This window comes from Tenrec ecaudatus, chromosome 10, assembly GCF_050624435.1.
Source record: "Tenrec ecaudatus isolate mTenEca1 chromosome 10, mTenEca1.hap1, whole genome shotgun sequence".
NCBI lineage: Eukaryota > Metazoa > Chordata > Mammalia > Afrosoricida > Tenrecidae > Tenrec > Tenrec ecaudatus.
The window spans coordinates 97,342,761-97,364,212 of record NC_134539.1 but is presented as its reverse complement, the minus strand read 5'-3'; the positions used below and the strand labels follow the sequence as shown (position 1 = coordinate 97,364,212).

At 36.3% G+C, this 21,452-nt stretch overlaps 1 protein-coding gene across 17 annotated transcripts in view; it reads left to right on the top strand.

The window, feature by feature from the left end:
• Positions 1 to 21,452, top strand: part of NCOR1 (nuclear receptor corepressor 1) — a 184,940-nt gene that overhangs the window by 73,894 nt on the left and 89,594 nt on the right. For 10 of the 17 annotated variants that reach the window (XM_075561014.1, XM_075561024.1, XM_075561017.1 and 7 more), the window contains 9 exons: positions 3,443 to 3,499; positions 4,036 to 4,088; positions 4,410 to 4,436; positions 6,445 to 6,511; positions 9,424 to 9,596; positions 10,454 to 10,544; positions 11,278 to 11,456; positions 12,463 to 12,517; positions 13,682 to 13,783. In XM_075561014.1, the coding sequence (XP_075417129.1) occupies positions 3,443 to 3,499; positions 4,036 to 4,088; positions 4,410 to 4,436; positions 6,445 to 6,511; positions 9,424 to 9,596; positions 10,454 to 10,544; positions 11,278 to 11,456; positions 12,463 to 12,517; positions 13,682 to 13,783 (804 nt within the window). The remainder of the gene's footprint in view (positions 1 to 3,442; positions 3,500 to 4,035; positions 4,089 to 4,409; positions 4,437 to 6,444; positions 6,512 to 9,423; positions 9,597 to 10,453; positions 10,545 to 11,277; positions 11,457 to 12,462; positions 12,518 to 13,681; positions 13,784 to 21,452) is intronic. The other 7 variants (XM_075561029.1, XM_075561027.1, XM_075561026.1 and 4 more) reach the window with 1 other exon arrangement.

Here is a 21,452-nt window from a genome sequence, read left to right as displayed (position 1 = left end):
AGCAGAATGTGGTATAAGAGACACATATACAGGGCATCTTTTTTTATTTAGAAGGGTAATAGGAAGATTAAAATTGTACAAAAGTGACTATTAATTTTAAAGTTGGCTTCCTTAATGAAATACTGATTTACATCAGATTTTAAATTCAGACTAAGGTTTTCATAGCCCTCTAAATTGAATTCCATAAATATTTGTAAATGCTTTAATTTCAAAATGCTTTATGTACAGTGTAGCAATAAGTTTTCATAAATACCTTATTTGGTCTCTCTCTGTCTCTCTTTGTCTGTCTCTCTTTCTCTCTCATATCCATCCATCATCCCCTCTCTTCACAAAGGAAGAGGGCCTGTGCGGAGAGGAGGGTGGGAAGGGAGGGTGTACGTTTGAATCCTCATCCTCATCTCCCCATCTGTGTTGTGGCAGTGAGTAATAAAACCTACGCGGGACAAAGACAAACAAATACCTTGTTTGTATTTTGACTGGATGAGTTGCAGGTGATAAGACACTAGAAGAAATAAGAGGTTGGTAGTAGAGAGCATACTTACCTATGCCTATAACCTAGGAATTATTGAGTTCTTTCTCTGTACTCCAGTCTTTAAGGTAATTAGCAAAAGCTTTAGTCCTACCTCCTAAATGTTGGTTGGATCAGTTTCTCTTTCGCTCTCTGCCGTCACTGAGGCTCTTGTCTCAGTGTTTTTCTCTTTAAACTGTTTTTATATCTGAGTCCCCAATGTGATTTTCCAAATGAAGATTTTGATGACTTCCTACGAAAGTCCTAACTTCCAAACATTGTACATCCAATTTTTACATATGTATCTATCTGGCCCTTGCCTCATACCGTTGTTATTGGTTTGGTTTTTTTTTCATTTCGCTCTCATGTCTTGCAAAATCAGACTTTGAATGTTCCAATTGAAGTTTTTAAAGTACCTTACCTCCTGCCTGTGTTTTCAGGTGTGCCAGTCTCATTCTTGTGGGTTTAGCATTCTCGTCCTTCAAGCTCCAGCTCAAGCATCATTTTCTCTATGACGTCTCATCCTCCTCTACCAGGAAGGATTATTTTATTATTTTTTATTCTAGCTGGTAGCTAACATATGATATTTTCAGCAAATGTTGGAGGGATTACTTCTATCTATAGACTTAGAGTAAAGGTTATATTATAAAAATATGAAACTTTAAAATTTTTCCCTTTATAAAACTTAGTAGGTTAATCTGTTCTTTGTAATTAAGTCAACATGAAGACACATTGAATAAAACTTTACAAAGCTTAAATGTTAGAACCTGCAATTCTAAGTACCACGTTTCAGAATCAACTCGGGGGGAGGGGTGCTTTTCTCTTTAGGATGCTAGCAAATATTGGCTTGAATCTCATCTTACTCCCTCGATATTATTTGGTTTCTATTCTGTTTAACCCACTGTTCTTGGCATAGACTCTAATCTGTTGTTGGCCCCAGGTCATAGCAACCCTGTGTTTGGAATGACTTAAAACACTTAAAAATTGGTGAATGTAGGGATGGTTTTTGGTTCATGAACCGGAGAGAGAATATCTAGATATTTCCAAATTTTATCTGTTATGATAATGTACTGGAAAGTAATAAATATGAATTTTGTAATCATTATATTTTGGCTTCTTAAGATTAATCGTTACTTTAATAACTGGGGAATAGGGAGGCAGTGTACTGGCATCTAATGGCAGTCTGCTGGCAAGAATACTGTTAAATAGCCTGCGGTGCCCACTGTAGCCCCTTATGACAAAGTGGCACCTCACCTAAAATGATAATAGTAGCAAGGTTTATAAACACTGCCTTGCATCTGTGAATATAAATAGGATTTATTAAGTAAATACACTTGTTTTTATATTTGCAGTGGTTGAATTTTTATTCTTAATGTTTAAAGTTTCTTGGTATGTAGTATTAAGGTATTTTGTGTCTCCTGCACTAATTTACATGGTTCTCTTTTATATAATGGATGCAAAATGAATGTCTGACTGATTATAATTGATGAAATGGATCAGAAGGAGATGTTTACTTATATGTATCTCTTTCTTAACCCTTGGGACATACTAATTAATACCCATTCCCATTCGAGGGTAGGGGAAGTCTGTCACATCAGAACTCCTGGAGAGGTTCCCAAGCGACAAACAATTGAGGTGGGCGTCCTTGTTGCAAGCAGTGAGCTATTGTTACTATTGGGAGTATGCTGAAAGCAAGAGATTTGAGAAAGACCGACACATTCACTAGTTATGTAATCTAATGTGAATACACCTTTAGTATGTGTTGTATTATATTTCATTTGGCCATTAAAAGATTTCCAATAAATAGCACTTTGGTCTAGATCAGGGGTGTCAAATTGGCGGCACGCAGGCCACATGTGGCCCCAGAGATAATTTTTTATGGCCCGCGACGTTCTGAAATAAAATGAAAATAGAAAAAATTGTAATGAAGAAAATAGCGCTTAGGGGAGATCGAAGTACCATACACACAATTCCCTTGTTAACCCTTTAACTACCGAAGACGAGCATACACGTGGCCCAGGGCCTTCCTGGGGGTCTGTGGACGTGTATAAACACGCTGACTTTGTTCCGGCGGCGTTTGGAAGGGATATGTCTGCCACTCTCATGTGTACAGATCCCAATAGTGAAAAGGTTAAAAGGAGCACTCTGGGATGTGCTGTTATGAATCATACCTGGCGGCAGCTCTAGTTAACATTTTTTAGAGGAAAGTCATTACGATTGTACTTCATGTTTGTCAGCTGTCCAACATTATGTGTTTTTTATTAGTTACTTTGTTATATTTTCCGGTCACAACATAAGAGTTAAATGAAAACTAGTAGGAGGAAAGCACTGACAAGTTTTGGGTATAAACGAATAATTTTAGTGTTATAAATACATTAAATAAAATAAATGTCTAAATAAAAGAAATTATATAGTGTTTTAATTAACCTATCCATATTCCTGAATCCTCACTTCAAAATATAAATTTAACAAAATTTGTAAATGTGATGTGGCCCACGTGACTCTTGCCTGTTGCACCAGATGGCCCGTGTTTTAATTGAGTTTGCCCCTGGTCTATATGATTTTATTTTGCAAATGGCATTTGAGAATGGGCTACTTGTGATATTTTAAATTATTTACTTTTCATTAAAGAAATTGTGAGTTAAATTATTTAGACTGTTTGGAGATTTCAGATCTCTACTACCTCTCCCAAATACCACATTCTCCCCAGATTCTTACTATGCTTGCTCTTAAGAACGTACTATTCTTTCATTATCTTCTATCCAAATGGTAGACACTTATTTGGTAAGGAAAGATACGAAAATAGATAGTATTTCAGTCTATCATATAAGAGAAGTATATTTATAAATAAAGATAAGCATTAAATAGGTGCTGCTTTTGCACGTAGGTAATGCAGTTTTTAATTATACAATGCAACACTATCTTTATCTCTAGAAAAAAGCAGAAGAAGCTCATAAAATTTTTGAAGGTCTTGGCCCAAAAGTTGAACTGGTAAGTAAGAAAGTTTACTCTTCATTTCCAGTGTTTTTATTTATTTATTTTTAAGTTTGTTTGCTTTTTCTTGTGATAGATTGGAATGTGATCCATTCATTTTGGGCTGAGAAGGATGTACTTGGGAAATAAATTTGTTACACAATTTAAAATAATGCTACATGAACATGGTTACCTTTTGCAGAAGCATCAAACTGAGTATGCTTTGCTTATGAAACTTCTTAACTACTTTAGGTAGAGGTATAATTAGGATGATTATAGGGTATTATCTTTCTTCTCTTTTGAACTTAAAAATTTATCTATAAATACTATTGTGAGATACAGTGGCTTGCATTCTTACAGGAATGGTGTAATTATGAGAGGAATAGGAATAGGGTGAATCGAGGAAATCCAGATGTCTTGGAGGTTTGGGGGAAAGATAGATATTGTGTAGGTTTAATAGCCCTCCAGCTAGACTTACATTAAAATAGAAAAAATTCATTGTTTCTTTATGTTATAACAACATTTTAAATATAAATATTTTGTTTATTTTATAGCCACTGTATAACCAGCCATCAGATACCAAGGTGTACCATGAGAACATCAAGACGTAAGTATTTATCACCTTGGAGTTCTTCAGTTCAAGACCATATATTCTATAAAGAGATCATTTTTATGTTACCACTGACTTATTATAATATAGTGTAGGTGTTTTAGATTTATGTAATTTGCTGTCGTTTTACTATATGTTATCTTCCTCTGGCTTCTTGGGGGTTGGGAGCTTTGAGATTCCGAGGCCAAAAAATGAAATAAATTATTGCATAACACTAGCTGGTTTTATCATCTGCTAGTAAAAAAGGTGAATACTTAACATTGAAATGGCTTACCTTGAGGCTTGAATTTTTTGCCTCCTGTTTTGTCTTTTTTTCAGTGGAGTACCTGCAAGGCGCATGATGAAGTAAGATAATGAAGCTTTTTCATTTAAGACTAGTGATGACACCGTCCCCCACCAAGCCACATCTGCCATTGCAAAGTAGAAGTGCCACGGATCATTTTATCATTACTCACAGCCCTATTCTAGGGAACTCCCTTCTATGCCTCTTGCTAACGACGGTATTTGTAGACCCTTTGCCATTTGCTGTCCTGCTGCCTTGGAGGTGCTCAGTCACCTCACACGGGTGAGGAGGCGGCTCCCGAAAGCAGTGCTCAGCCTTGCTCAGCCTGGTACCAGGCCTTTATGGATGCAGATTATGGAATAAGGAAATAAATGAAAAGAAAACCTAATTTCTTGATTTGATTTGAAGTAAGAAAGGAAGCTAGATAGGTTTTTTTGTTGTTGTTTTTTAATTATACTTTTAGAGAATTTTAGGTGATTTACTCTTAGTTTGTGACAAAAAATGTTATATTTCTACTTTATATGTTTTGTTAAGTATATCAAAACATTAATACAGTTACTAATGAGCACATTATATATATTTCCTTTAAAAACTTCTTATTGAAAGTGTGTGCAGTAGTTGACTACTTTGCAGAACTGGTGGCAAATAAAATTTGCATGGTAGTATGCATGAAAGACACTGAAATTTGAATAGTTTTAACTTTCCTTTAGTGGTTTGTAATGAAGTCGTATGCTTAATGAATTTTTCTGCGCGATGCTACTTTAATGGTCTTGGCAACCCTTAGAAGTAGGTTGGGCAACATTTGCCTTATTTTGGAAGTGTTTTGCTCTCTTAGCATTTGCAAAAGAGAATTGCAGATAAGCTCTTCTGGGCTACATGATTTCTCTTTTCTTTTAACTGTGCTTCAGTTATGTTTGTATTATGTCCTTTTTCTTCAAAATAAGCTGGAGAACAGCTCTTTGATTTAGTTCATGTTATCTACCTTGCTTACTACAATGCTCAGTGCACTATGAATAACTTCCTCATTTAAATTCCTGGGAAATGTTAAAAATTGTATTTATTGATTGTTACTTGTTTGAATAGCACGTAATTACAGTGAGAGGAAATGGAAAATATAACAATGATCCCATTAAGTGTCACCCTTTGCAATATCATTTCCTCAGCTACATGCATCTGTATGATTCAGTAACTGCTCTTTCACCAACATCATTTGCTTTGTATGAAGTAGCAAATGTATCTATTGATAATTCTTTTCATCTCTTGGCTACTTTTCTTAAATAGCCAGCTCCTGTTAGTCCATGCATATTTGAATGGAGCCAGTGTCACTGTTAGCCCATTGTGGCAGATAATTCAAAAATTATTTCTACTTGTCTTCGCTTTGTATTTATAGTTGAATAATCAGCTTGAAATATTTTCTGGAAATAGGCGGGGTATAAATATCTATATTTGAACCTGCATGTCATTGTGTTTTGAAGGTCATCTTATTTCCGATTTTTAAAATGAAACATAAGCTGTACGAGAAATCTGCCTGTCTTGACACGTTGCCTCCTTAGTTGCCTTGCTTCTTAGAGTGGATTGTATCATGTTTATGACTGAAGAAGATCTTCTGTTTAAAGCAGAAGCCCCTTCTCTTTAAATATGGTGGGACACATTCTCCTCATAAAAGGAGGAGGTCTGCACTTGACCTGAGGGAGGGAGGTAATGTTAAAGCTTTTCCTGCTCAGCCTACCCTTCTTCAGGAGTATACAACAAAGATGTTTGTGTCACTGGAGTTCTTAAGAAGAGTCAGTAACTGTGTAATTATAGTTTGTAAATAATATTTGTCTCGTAATTGGATGTAATAATTGGAAATGAACTATTTGTATAAAAACTTTAGTAGTAGAGGGCTTTTAGTCAGTTCTAATTATCACAAAAGTCTTATTTTACAGGGTGAAAAATTAGACCTAATCTTGATAATATAATTTTTTAGTGATCTTTGCTTGTTTCTCAGTGACTCTGGAAAAAAAAAAGCAATGCATGATTAAATTGTGCTTTTTCTTAATGTCATGCAACCATATTTTTCTCTTCTAGAAACCAGGTGATGAGGAAAAAACTCATTTTATTTTTTAAAAGAAGAAATCATGCAAGAAAACAAAGGGTGAGGTCCTATCCTTGTTAACTGAAATTTTTGCAACTTTCCCATTCATGATCACTTCGGTATCCGCTTTCCATTATTAATAAGAATGGTTCTTGATTCTACTCAAGAGGGAAAAATGCTGATTTTTTTAAAAAGTAACCTAGATGTGACTTAAATGTAAATCTAATTGCAGCAACACTTTACCATCATAATTCACACTTAATATCATTATCAAATTAACCACACTGGTCATCTGTGTGTAACATTTCCATTAGCCTAAATAAAAAGAAAATGGTGAGTAGTTAAAAGCTAAACAGATGTATATTTCATCTCTTAATCCCTAAACACTGGTGGGTAAGTTATGATCTTGCTATTCTTTCTTTGTAGCAACCATGTCAGATAAGGGTCAGCCTTTTCAAATTCAGGTAGTTTTACATAAGACTTTACAGTCCAAAAGTTTTATAATTATAATCTGTAGAAATGAAGTTATAGCAAACACAATACCAGTTTTCTTACTCAAAATGTGTTCTAACTAACTTTGCAGTAATAAGTTAATACATTTGATTTTATAGGTTAATGATGTTTTGTAGATTTGCCTCAAAAATGGACTTTGTACCTTATATTAAATATAATGACCAGTCCTGTAGGTTAAACACAAAGCCCAAGAGTCTATTACTAATATTTGGTGTAAAGTTTCTAATTTTCTAACTTACCAGTCCTTCAGATTTCGTATTAAATTACTAGGATTGAACTTACTTGCCAAAAATAATACAATGGTCACGTAAGAAATTAGGTTATGTTTTCTATCCAGTGATGTTGTAACTGTTGTAATTGTGAAGTTTGTGATCTGATGTTGCAGACATAAGAAAGCAAACTTTTCATCCTGCAGAAAAGTGGTTTTGTCCTTCTCTCTATTAAAGTGTACGTGATTACTTCTTTGTTAAATAAGTATTGATATAGCCGTTTCATTCTGTCTATGTATCATTTTACAGAGGTGAGCAAAATAGCAATGTGGTTCTAATTGTTAGTGAATTTAAGGTTTAACTTGGGACTGATAGGTCAGCAAGCTGTGATAGCATGGTGACAATGTTGTGGGAAAGTACATACAAATAACTGTGAGAGCATCTAAGTTGGGCACCTATGCAAAGAAGACAGATTGAGAAGTTTCACAGGAGTGAAACGAGTACTCTGTGGAAAGTTGAACGAGCAGTGAGAAGCCCTTACGTGAAGGTCTGAGCCAGGCATGGCAACTTGAAAAGTAGCTGGGGCTGGAGTGTGAGGAGAAGTGAGACTGTACAGGAGCCATGCAAGTCTGTGCAGCCCTGGAGGTCACCTAGGGGATTCGTTTAGGTCTTGAGGCCACCTTTTAAGCTTTTAAACTGAAAAAGGATTTTTGTCTGTTGGCTCAGGTTTGTATTTTAAATATTTGCCATTTGTTCACAACAGTAAGAACTAATGGGAGGCATTAAGAATTATGGGGTTTATTCTTTTAATCTAGGTGAGGGATGGTGTTGGCTTGTACGAAAGAAATAGTCGAAATGGAGAGAAGGTGAAGTACACAAAGACAAAGGTACCCTAGTGGCACAATGATTAAGTGCTTGACTCCAAACCAAAAATTGACAGCTTTAAGCCACCAGCTGCTCTATGGGAGAAGGAGGTGCCAGGCTTCTTCCATACAAAATTTCATTCCAAAATATTAGGACAGAGTACGACTGCCTGTAGGGTTTCTAAGTGTATAACCTTTATAGAAGTAGAGTCCCACATCTGTTTCCTGCAGAGCACCTGGTGAGTTCAAATCACAGACAGAGCTTTTGGTTAGCTTGGAGGAGTGCTATATCCACGAAGTCATTGTCACTTTGTAGAAATCTTACGGAAGCAGTCCTCTTCTGCCCTGTAGTGTCACTGTGATTTAGAATCATCTTGACAACAATGACGTGTTTTTGTTTGCTTTGTTTTTGTTTAAGAATAGTTTAAAAGAGTATTAATTAGTAGGGAGTGTGGAAGACTATAGTGGAAAGGACTTTGGAGCACAAAAGGAAGAAACGTTTTAAAGCATTAATATTGTTTCCTTTAAAAGCTCTTCTAAAATTAGTCATAAATACTTTTATAACTAGCTCAACAATACCAAAGTGCATGGAGAAAAAGCCAGTCGTCTTCTTTCTGATGCTGTTTTTCTGAGATGTTCACTGTTATCTCTTTGTTGCGTCCTCTCACATTTTTCTCTCTGCGATGTCAGACATGCATGTGGGTTTTAGACCCGTAATAAAGACTGTTTCTCTTTATAAAAATGAAATCACATTTGTCGTTGATTCCTGATTTCATATATGTCACTAGATTTCCTTTAATTATAAAGTATATTCAGTTTCTGCCCTTTTTGTATTTTTAGAAAGTTTTATTATATAACATACTTAATAGTAAAAAACAAAACAACTAGCAAGCAGTCGAAACCTTCAGCTATAGAGGAAAAGTTAACACCGTGTTAGTCTTCTCTCTGACAGGGAGGAAGGATAGCAGCAGAATGTCATCAGTGCTTGTCTTTGAGCAGTTGGGATTATGAACTATTTATATCTTTCATTTCTAGTTGCCCATTTTTTTTAACTTGCAACTGAGACATATTGTTATCAGGAAAATAAATTGATCAACTACTAGTACTAGTAGTAACTGATAAGTTAGTTGAATAATTTAGTCTCTAATATTAAAAACACAAAAGCCTGCCAAAATGTTACATATATTGTTGATATGTAAGAAAACGATTCCCTTTCTCTTTCTCTCTCAGCTCAAGGACATCCTTGCATTTGTAACTGAGTCATCGACTAAATGTACTTCTGACTTAGCTTTAAGAAGTAGCATTTATCGTAAAAGTTTTAGGTTTGTCAGAATAAAAGAGTTTAGTTTATTTTAATTATTATAAATTTGCTACGGGTATTTAATAGGAACAAAAAATCTGCCAGCGTTATGATCAGCTCATGGAAGCTTGGGAGAAAAAAGTGGACAGAATAGAAAATAATCCTCGGAGGAAAGCTAAAGAAAGCAAAACAAGGGAGTACTATGAAAAGCAGTTTCCAGAAATTCGAAAACAAAGAGAACAGCAAGAGAGATTTCAACGGTAAGTAGCCATGTTTTTCTTTAAATCACACTTTTGTTCTTGCAGTAAATAGAGCCACCAGGATCTGATCATTAAGAAAAGCTCTTAAAGAAATTTTATTTTGACTATAAAACTTGATTATCAGACTTTAGAATGCTATATTTTAGTGAATCATCTTAATTTCTATGGTATTGAATCGTAGTCTGAATGAATGTTTTTTGAAATCATTCATCAATTCTTGAAAACATCCATCCTTTTTTGAAATTATAATCATAAGACAAGATCTAAAGATCTTAAAATTTCCATTTATTATCAACATAACAAATAATAAACTGATCATCGATAAGAAACTTTTTGACACAGATAAGTAATTTCTGATTTATTTTTCCTTTTAGGGGACAGGTTTTTTACAAAGGTTTTTAAACCTAGTGTTTTCTTCATTTATTAGTCATGTAAACATCTTTAATCTCAATTGAGTTTTTGTGAGATGTAATGATTGTATTTCTCCCCCTCCCCCCTTAAAATATCTAATATATTTTTATAATTTTGCTTTCCTATTCTTTGGAAGGCAGACAAAGACTAATATTTGAAACTGAAAGCGAATTGCTAAGTCGTTTTCCAAAGTTTTTCATACATAAATTTACCATATGTAAATGGAACATGTAACCTATAAATTTTAATTTGAGTATTGAAATCAATTTCATTCAAAATTATTACATAAAATGTCACTCAGTAGAATTTTAGACTTTCTTTGGTTAGTCTCCCCCCCTCCAAAAAAAAAAATCCTATCCAGAAAAGTAATCTATTGTTTAGTGTTTTGTAATATGTCTCCTTTTAAAAGGCATGAAATGTATTTGTGATTTCTCCTTCATGCTTAGAGTGGGGCAGAGGGGAGCCGGCCTCTCAGCCACCGTTGCCAGGAGCGAGCACGAGATCTCTGAAATTATTGATGGGCTCTCTGAGCAGGAGGTAAGACAGTTACTTTGTTTCAATCAAAATCATGAATTTCAGGCATTTTAACTTAAGGAGGTAAGGATTGGTTTGTATGTAACTGAGAAAACACTAGCTACTGGAATTTGGGCAATTCCAAACCATGGAAAAGTTTGCATTTTTTTCTCAAAACTATTTTATTGAGAGCTAATGAAGATATCATTCATAGTTCAGTCACATCAAATAGTATTGTACAATTACTACTACAGTCAGTTTCAAAATCACTGAAAGTTTTAAAATAAGGCAGTGACTCAATCATACTGACATTTCACCATAATGGTATTAGCATCAAGATGCAGGGAAAGAAGTTGTTAGAATAAAAATGACACCGTGAGCCACAGCTACTATGGTAGAACTGTAGAGAGGACAGGACCAAGCAATGGATTGAATGTGGGAGTGAAGAAGAGGAGGAATGAAAGTGACTATGGTCAGAGGACTAAGCTAGGGGGAAAACCCTAAAACAATAGTTAATGGGGATTCAAGGATTCTAAAATTGGAGTAGTGGATTTGAACAAAAAGGTTTATCCACAATCTAGCTCTATAATTTATTCAGTGAATACTTTTTAGTTATATAATTGATGGTGTTAGATGCTGTGATATAATATCATCATTAAACGATGTGCTTTTTTTTTTGAAGTGGTTTAATGCCCTATTTAAATTCCTGGCTTAAATTTTGTTCTAAGTAAATTAAATAGCATTTCCTTTGTTTCAGAATAATGAGAAACAAATGCGACAGCTCTCTGTTATCCCACCCATGATGTTTGATGCAGAGCAAAGACGAGTCAAGTTTATCAACATGAATGGACTTATGGAAGACCCAATGAAGGTCTATAAAGATAGGCAGTTTATGAATGTTTGGACTGACCACGAGAAGGAGATCTTTAAAGACAAGTAATTTATATTAATTTTTTTTTCTAATAGAGTATTACTTGTGTTAGGAAAAAAAATGGCATTTACTTAAACTTTTAACTATTTCCACAAAAGTTTGGTCCTATTTTGGCACTTAAATGGCTACTGTAGAAAATAGGGAATATAATTTTAATGTGATCTCATATTGATAGGAGGGAATCCAGGTAACATATAAAATCTAAACTATTGTTTAGTATGGTGAACACTTACTGGTTTAAGGTTTGAAGCTGATCTCTCAGAGTAGTAGTTCCAGGTGTTCATCCAGCCTCAGTGACTACACACAGTATGAAATCCATGAGCATTTGAAATGTTCTGGGTTCCTCCTCCCCCACCCCTCTGATCAGGATTATTCTTTGATCACAGTGTTCAGTAATGGTAGCCATGCACCACCTCATTCTTCCAGTCTAATGATAGAGGAAGCAGTTGTTCCTGGAGGAAATTGACCACACATCTAGTTCTTCTTGCTATTTTGCCTCTTGTTTCAGGTGAATAGAGACCATTTGTTATGCCTTGGATACACATTTATGGCATTTTTAAGACTCCAAGCAGTACATAAGAACTAGGAGGCAGGACAGAAGCACCAAGCACATTATTAGACTAATTAATTGGCATGTCCCAAGAAATCATGCCCTTAAACCTACTACTTCATGTAGTTGAACAGCTTATTGATAGTAATTAAAATAATTGACTCTACCACCATATCCTTAAACATTGTCATTGTAAACTAGAACTCTGTACTCTATGAGCAATAATTCACCTTCCCTCTTCACTTCAATTCAGCATGAACTTCTGTACTCTATATCTATGACAGGCTGACTACCTCAGTACCTGGTGGGTCCCAGGAGTCAATGTCCTTTAGAGATACCCAGTGATTTTGCAGTTCCTTAAGTGTACAAGAATTAATCTTAATAATATTTTTATTCATAAACAGCTTTTTTACATTTCTTTTTATAGTAGTATTTAATAATATATATGTGTTTACCCTCAGGTTTATTCAGCACCCAAAAAACTTTGGACTAATTGCATCCTACTTGGAAAGGAAGGTGAGAAATTACTTGCTTTGAGAATATTTATAAGTTTGAGATGGTTGCTACTTTGTAAGTTGTATTCAGTAATACAAATTAAACGTTTGTTCAGTAGCACAAACAAGACTTTTGCAAAGAACTCTCTAGATACAGAAAAAATTCTCTCTACATTGACATATGGTATTTAAAATTAAGTAGAATAGAAATCCTAAGCATAGAAAACAGAACTCATGAGGGTGGGAGAGGGAGGGAAAAAAGAGGAGCTGATACCCAGGACTCAAGCAGAAAGAAAATGTTTTGACTCAGAAGCAACAAAGCCCACATGGAAGAAGCACACCAGCCTGTGCGATCACGAGGTGTCAAAGGGATCAGGTATAAGGCATCATCAGAAAAAAAAAATCTTATCAAGGCGAATGAAGGGGGAAGTGCAGAGTGGAGACCCACAGCCCATTTGTCGGCCGCTGGAGATCTGCTCGCAGAGGGGTCTAGGGGAGGAGATGAGTAGTCAGGGTGCAATGTAGCACCGATGAAGAATACAGCTTTCCTACAGTTCCTAAGTGCTTCCTTCCCCCCCAACTACCATGAACCGAATTCTACCTTGCAAGTCTGGATAGAGCAGAGGATGTACACTGGTGCAGATAGGAGCTGGAAAGAGGGAATCCATGGTGGATGATACCTTCAGGAACAGGAGTGTGAGTGGCGATACTGGGAGGGTAGAGGGAGAGGGTTGGAAAGAGGGAACCGATTACAAGGATCTGCATGTGACCTCCTCCCTGGGGGACAGACAACAGAAAAAGGAGTGAAGGGAGACGCCAGACAGGGCAAGATAGGACAAAATAATAATTTATAAATTATCGAGGGCGCATGAGGGAGTGGGGAGCAAGGAGGGAGGGGAAAAAAAGGACTTGATGCAAAGGGCTTAAGTGGAGAGCAAATGCTTTGAAAATGATGAGGGCAAAGAATGTACGGATTGTGATAAGAGTTGTATAAGTCCCTAATAAAATGTTTTCAAAAATGTTTTGAAAATGATGATGGCAACGTATGTACACATATGTTTGATACAATTGATGCTTGGATCGTTATAAGAGTTGTAAGAGCCCCCAATAAAATGATCTTTTAATTTAAAAAAATTTAAAATTTTATCTCATTACATCCTCAAACATACTTTTTTCCCCCTTATAGAGTGTTTCTGATTGTGTTTTGTATTACTACTTAACCAAGAAAAATGAAAACTATAAAGCCCTAGTAAGAAGGAATTATGGAAAACGCAGAGGAAGAAACCAGGTGTGTTTCATTACTTTATATAAACTGTTTCAGAGTTGGTTGCTAGTGTGGTAAAATTAATGACAAAAGTTCTATACCCTTCTGACATCTGAATAATATTAATTCATTTTAGTGTTAACAATAATACTACAATTAAATATGACAACCATGAGATCTTGCCAAATATGCCCTTTTGTCTGAAGAAGGGCCAGTTAGGGTAAGCACAAATGCAAAGCGGTAAGTATTGTATCAGGAGTTCTGGTGGCACAGTTGCTAAGTGCTCAGGTGTTAACTGAAAGGTTAGTGATCTGAACCCACCAGCCACTCAGTGGGAGACGGATGTGGCAGTTTACTTCCATAGAGCTTTACAACCTTGGAAACCTCACAGGACAGTTCTGCTCTGTCCTACAGGGTCTTGATGAGTCCGAATCTCCCTGATGGTAAGAGCCTAGTTATTTATTTTAAAACCTTACGTGTCATGTTTAATGTAAAACCTGGGAGACTGTATCTGTTTCAGATATATTTCAGTTTTTAGAATTCAGGTGCATTACTAATTCTTGGATAAAACTTTACCCAAAATAATGTAGTGTAGCTTCTGTTTTCACAATTAAAATCCCGTACTTGAAAAGTAGCTTCCCTCCAAAACAAATGGACAGTTATCACAGATCATTTATGTATCTTAGCTTTGATGCTGTTGTTACATTGCAATCAGTCATTCAAAGACATACTGCAATGTACTTGCATGCATGAGTTGTGAACAGCTTTGTACTGTTTATTGTCTTTCCTAAATCCCCTCCACTCTTGGAACATTACAGGATTTTAGTCCATTTCTTTCCTTCGTAGTCTCCCTGGTCTCTTGATTCCGGTTATTTGACCTTGTTCACTCTTCTTTATAGCCATAGCCTTTTGTTTTTTTCTGGATCATTGTTTCCGCAATACACAACCACCTGACAAAGTCGTATGCTTTTGGAGGTTGAGTAAGCCAAGTGGATCATGGTATGCATTTTCAGCAGGCTAGGAGATGATGACTCAGGGCCTTAATATGATGACTGTGTTTTGAGGAGTAGAGGTTGAGGAAGTGTCAGTAATACAAGTAGACTTTTTAAAAAGATGTATTAGTGAAGGAGATTTGGTAAATTGCATAGTGGTATTGATGAGGATCAGACTGAGGAAAAAAGGGATGCTTATAAATTGATAAAAGGACCCTGCTGGTGTAGTGGGTTATGGGTTGGGCGCTAACAATGAGTTGAGCAGTTGGAACCTACGAGCTGTTTCATGGGAGAAAGATGAGGCTTTCTGTGTCTATAAAGATTTACATACTTGGGTACACTGGTATAGATAGGACCTGGAAGCACAGGGAATCCAGGACGGATGATCCCTTCAGGACCAGTGCTGAGAGTGGCGATACCTGGAGGGTGGAGGGAAGGCTGGGTAGAACGGAGGAACCGATTACAAGGTTCTACATATAACCTCCTCCCTGGGGGATGGACAACAGAAAAGTGGGTGAAGGGAGACGTTGGACAGTGTAAGATATGACAAAATAATAATAATTTATAAATTATCATGAGGGAGGGGAAAGCAGGGAGGGAAGGGAAAAGGATGAGGTGCTGATACTATGCTCAAGTAGAAAGCAAATGTTTTGAAAATGATGGCAGCAAATGTACAAATGTGCTGGACACAATGGATGTATATATGGATTGTGATAAGAGTTGTATGAGCCAGCCCCCTATGAAATGATATTTTAAAAATATTTACATACTTGGAAACCCGAGCGGACAGTTTTACTCTGTCCTATAGGATTCAGAATCAACTAGATGGTACTGAGTTTGTGAATTTGTACATTGATGGGATTACTATTAAAGAGGCAAAGAGCTTAGTGACTGTAGGTCTCTGGAAGGGTTTGCTAACTGAAGAGAGGAGTACATTGAAAATTGGTAGTGTGTTAGGAAACACTAGTCCCCCAAAGAACCAGAGTTTTCCTCTTCTATAGAGAAAATGGAATCAGAGTCCTTTTACCTACTAGCTAGAGATACTTAGAGACTTAAAGACATTTTAAACAAAGATCCATTTACACATTTTTAAGAAGTAGCTCTTTTCTGAATTATAAAATAGTATTTATAACTTGGTTTTCATTTTATTTGTAACAGTTTTATATGTCCCCCTTTTAAGTGTCTCATTCCCATATAAGACAAGGGGATAAATGGTTATTTCTAGCCCTTACTTTTACTAGATTAGCAGCTTGTTGGTTTGTGTTGATAGAACACTCTAGCATGAACCCCTATGTGTCTGTTATATTGAAAAAGTTTATTTTTTCTTCCATATACCGTATATACTTGTGTATAAGCTGAGTTTTTCAACACATTTTTAGTGCAGTTTTTGTGGTAAAATTAGGTGCCTCGACTGATATTCGGGTCAGTTTATACTCGAGTATATAATGTAAGTGCTTTTTTCTCATTTGCTTTTATTAGCAGCACCCTTCTCACTTCCCCAGATGTATTTACAGAACGGAGATTTCCCCCCTGTGCTTCCAAACCCTGACCTGAGCCTTAAATGGCAGCCCCCAAGTAGCCTCAGTTTTTCTTTTGTTTACTCATCCACGTCTAATCCTTCCCACCTTTGCTTTCAAGCAGTTACCTTGAAGATTCCCCTCTAGTTTAATATTTCTCTTGAGAGAGGAGAGAGTTCAAAAATGGATGTAGACACCATAAATGCCATCAGTAAGAGGATAAATCATTGAGACCGTTGAACTGAAGAGCAATACCAGATTTCTATTGCAACAAACTCACTCTTAGTGTGGCTGCTTGTTGAAACTAACTTTTCAGTGGGACAAGGATTTTTGTATTATTCCAGAAAGTGCCTCTAGGGCGTGTTTCCACACTTAATTGGCTTACCACCCCTCTTCAGAAAAATAGTACTTAGTGTCCTCCCTGGCAATTAGAAAAACCTTAGTCCTGTAGTGTAGGTATCTGTTTTTGCACTACACAAACTTTACCCCAATCCCCATCCCCCAATTCTTCCATCATCCCCTGGGGTGAGATTGTCTACTTTGGGCAACATTGCTCTTAGGTATACAGAGGGGAAGGAGGAGAACTTGTCAGTTTCTGAATATAGTTTTTAAGATAAAGCCAACAGAAGTTGCTGATGGATTGATTTGAGCTGAAGTGGATGGGAGGACAGTAATAGAGGTGGCTTGTGTTGGTGTGAATGGTTCTATGATGGATAGCCAGTCCAGGGGCCATAGTAGATCCTGAGTGAAGCTGCTAAAAACTGTGGTCAACGTCCAGAAACACGGGGCTATTTTGACAGAAAGATGAGGCTTTCTACTCCTGCGTAGAGTTAACAATTTCAGAAACTAAAAGGGGCAGTTCTGCTCTGTCCTGTCAGATCACTATGCGTTGGAATCAGCCCAGTGGCAGTGAGTATAGGTAGAACTGAAGCAAGAACAGGCGTTGTTAGATTATCAGGACAAATAGCAGAACTATGCTAAGATTCAGATATTATTAGATATCCAAGTGGAAATGAAATGTGAGCAATTAGATATGAAAGTCTAGAGTTTAGGATTGGAGATATAAAATTTGTTTTTTTAGAAAAATGTTCAGAAAACCTTTCAAAATAAAATTTAGGTTTAAGGTTAGGAATCAAAATATCTATCAACCCCCTCTCGATTGTAACCTGTTGGATATATTCAACTAATTTAACAAGTAGTTTTGCTGTGTTATTATTCAAACAAATCTGAATCAATAGAAATTACTTTAGATAAGCCCAGAGTGACTAGGAAATTGTACAATATAGTACATTCCTGGTGGTGCTGTGGGTTAGCCTTTGAGCTGTTAACCTCATGTTTAGTGGTTCAAATGTACCAGCTCTCATCGGGAGAAAGATGAGGCTATCTGTTCTATGAATAGTTATAATCTTGGAAACCTGATGTCGGGTCACTGTGAGTTAGAATCAACTAAATGGCAATGGGTTTTGGGTATTCCCCAGGCAAGGTAAGACACTTTTTTGGAATAAACACACTGCCAAGTCGAGATCACTTCCTGACTTCATTGAGTTCTACTGAAATCATGGTTGATCTTTTCAATTTTTATTTGGTTTCTCTCTTTGCCCCCTACTACTAACCTCTTAACCAGCAAATGAATTGCAGTGTTGATTGTGTGTACAGTGTTGTGCGCTGACTGTACAAAACGTACAGTGTTGTTTGAGTATTGAGTATATAGTTCTTGATTGAGAGATCTAGAATTTGTGAGGCATGAATTTTAACCAGAAGTGGTTCCTTACTCACATGTCCTAGCTTTCCTCTGGGTTAGGCATCAGACTGCCAACTGGCAGCTTGATGGTTCAAACCACCAGCCTTAGGAGAAAGATGAAGCTAATGTGGTCTGGTAAAGATTTGTACCTTCGGATCATCACTCTGTAAGGTTGCTCTGAGTTGGAATCAACTTGTTGGCTGTGCCTTACTGCTGTGCGGAAGGAGTCCTGATGGCACTGTTGGGGAAGGGTTTGGGCTGCCACCCAAAACTTTTAATTGCTCTGAAAATAATCTTTGACATCACCCACATGATTCCCAGGGGCCCTGGTGTTGCAGTGACTATGTATTTGACAGCAAACTGCAAGGCCAACCGTTTGAAACCATTAGCTATTACGCTGAAGAACAGTGAGGCTTTCTACTCCCATAAAAGTTACTGTCTTGGACACCTACCGAGGCTGTTCTACTCTGCCCTACCAATGTTGCTGTGATTCAGAATTGATTTTATGGTGGTGAGAAACCATTTCTAAACTTTAACTTATTAGCATCTCATGAAGAAAAAATATAAAATTCTCTAGAAATCTTCATTGAAACAGTAAACAATATTGGAAGCCAAAGGCTATTCTGCATTGAGAGCTTTTGGATCTAGAATTAGAAATAACGTCCAAGTATTATTTCCTTTGTAGAAATAAGAATTTTTCCCCTTAGAAAATGCTATACTCTAGGACTGACTCCCTTGTAGTACCTGGTAATTAAAAAAAACCACTTATTGCTTAGAAACTCCATTTTTCATTTCTAAATATTTGGTTATTTCTCATTGGAATACATTTTTGTGTTCACATTTTCTTATATATGGCAGCATTTTTTATAGCTATTTGTTAAATTTATTCATTTCAGTTTTTTGATAACTTCTTTGAAACTGTTTTCTGAATATTTTGACATTTTATCAAGTATAAATGGATATGAAGGTTAAGGGTTCAATTAGATATAGTAGTAATAAATTCCTATGTAAATTTGATTTGCTATACAAATTGTATTTGTCAAAAAATTGTATTTGTCATTTGATCTTGCTATACAAATTTTCTGCTAAAGGTGAGCCCAATCATGGTGAAATACACATACTTTCCTTTAAATTTTTTTTTTAATTTTTACTTTGTTTTAGATGAAAATCACCTTGAACATTTATCATTTATCATTTGACAGGAATTCTTCAGGTTATGAATACCTCTCTATCAGCATGAAACTTTTAATAGTTTATTGACTGTCAAGTGTTGGGCTTAGCGTCATGGAAATCTTGGATATGGAATTTATTAGTTATAATGTATGGACTTCTATTCCGGCTAGCTTGCTGAAAGGTTTAAGATAGATGATCATGGATGGACTTTACATATTTGTCCGAAACAAATTCTGTCCACCTCTTGTTTAAATCAGAGGTTTACTCCTTTAATGATGCTGTATTCTTTACAATAAGTCTTCTTATATTCATATATCATTCAAAAATAAGGATCTTGGATGCTGCTGGTTACACTCCATTAACCTTCATAGCAGCTGTTTTGGAATCAACCCCAGCAACTTCATCAAGTTCTATGTGTCATTCGCAGCCTTTTCTGCAGAAGTGAGAGCTGTTTTTCTTTTTTGGGGGTGTGGGGGAGCTGTTTTTCAAATGATACCTTGCCCCTTGCTTCTCTTTGGCCAGTTTAAGCAAGTAGTGAGGTTGCTTCTTCAGTTGTGAGCAACAGAGCAGGGAAGGAAGAGAAGGCACTTGTTGGCTGGGCTGATAGTAGCTGGGATGTATGGGGTTGCTTATTTTCTTTAAGGCCCTGATTGGCATCAAAAGCAGAAAATTACCAGGGAAACGAAAATACATATGTTGTCCATATCTAGGGGAACAGGAAACAGCTTTTGTTACCTTCAGCTGAGTTAAAATCTCTCTTTTATAGCTAAGTTATAACCCATTTTCTGACTTATCCAGGTCACTTACTGACTTAGATTTTGTTCTTGATATGCCATATTAGAAGTCTTTACTAATCGGACCCTGTATTGCTACCCACCTGGTTAGCAGTCTGCTCCAAGCAGCAGCTCTTGGGGATAATGCTGAGGCTTTCTCCTTCCATAAAGAGGTAAAGTCTCAGAAACCCACACGGGCAGTTCTACCCTGTCTTGGTTGCTATGAGTCAGCATTGACTTGATGGCAGTGAGTTTGGAGTTGGGTTTTTTTTACTGGTGGATAAGGATAGATGGATACTACTGTTGTGGTGCATTGGGGTAATTAGAGTTGAAACAGGTTATTTGGCTGCTATAGTGTGTTAGAGTCAGAGCTGAGTAAAATACCCCCAACTGAGAAGTAGACTTAGTTATGATTGAAAATATTTATTTAGAAATGCTCTTGATTTCTACATTTTTTCCAGTAATAAATACCTAGGTTAAAGTGAAACTGGCAGATTTCCAGACTTAGATATTGACAAAATCAGATAAAAGGAACAAATCAGATTATTGAAATAATTTCGCTAGGTGTCATTGTGGTATACGAGGTACATTTCTTCCTGAAGGATGGTGGGAATTGAATTGGAGCTCTTGATGAGGACAGTGAGCAGGATCAGTGGTAGTGAAACTGGGATGGATCAAGGTGCTTCTAGTTTTAATTTCAAGATCTTGAAGGTGAAGTAGTACCAAATGATGAGTAGGCTACTTGGCTTAGTTGCCATGACCTGAAACTGTTTAAGTATGGAATGATATATTGATTGAGGGATGGCATTATAAAAGTTGGTGCCAGAAGTTTTGAAATCTGAAGATTAAGGTCATGACATAATCTACCATGTGGTAAAGTCATCCATCTGCACTAGAGTGTATTCAAGGGATGAGTTCATAACTCCAGGGGATGGAGGAAATGGCCATGTGTAGATTTTGTGCCCATTTACTAAAAAGGAAATATTTTTGACATCACAAACCAGCAATGCTCTGGAATTAGAAATAGGAATAAAAAGTTCAGATTCTTTCTTCTTTCCTTCATGGAGTCTAAACCTGGAAGGCATAAGTGATTGTGAGATTTCTTTTGGAAAGGCTACCTTTGATGAGAAAAGGGCAGGTTTTAGTTTAGAGGAATAGATACAAAATGTGGGACATATTAAGAATTAAGGGAATTTTACTTAAAACGAGTGCTTCTGTGTTCAGTGAAAAGAACATTTGAGAGGAAGGTAGAAAGAAGAATTATTATGGGGTAAAATTGGCATTAGTATGGATCCAAAAGAAGATAGGGGTTGGAGGGTAAAACATTTTTCAAATAACTAAAATAAAGGAATTTTATTTTTAGTGTATCAAACACATGCAGACACTTTCTATGGTCTAAAACTCTCCTAGGAGCTGTGTATACTTACAGGGTTAAGATCGGTTCCTCGTCTTTGATGAGGTTATAGCATAATAATTCAGATAGACCCTGAAAATTAA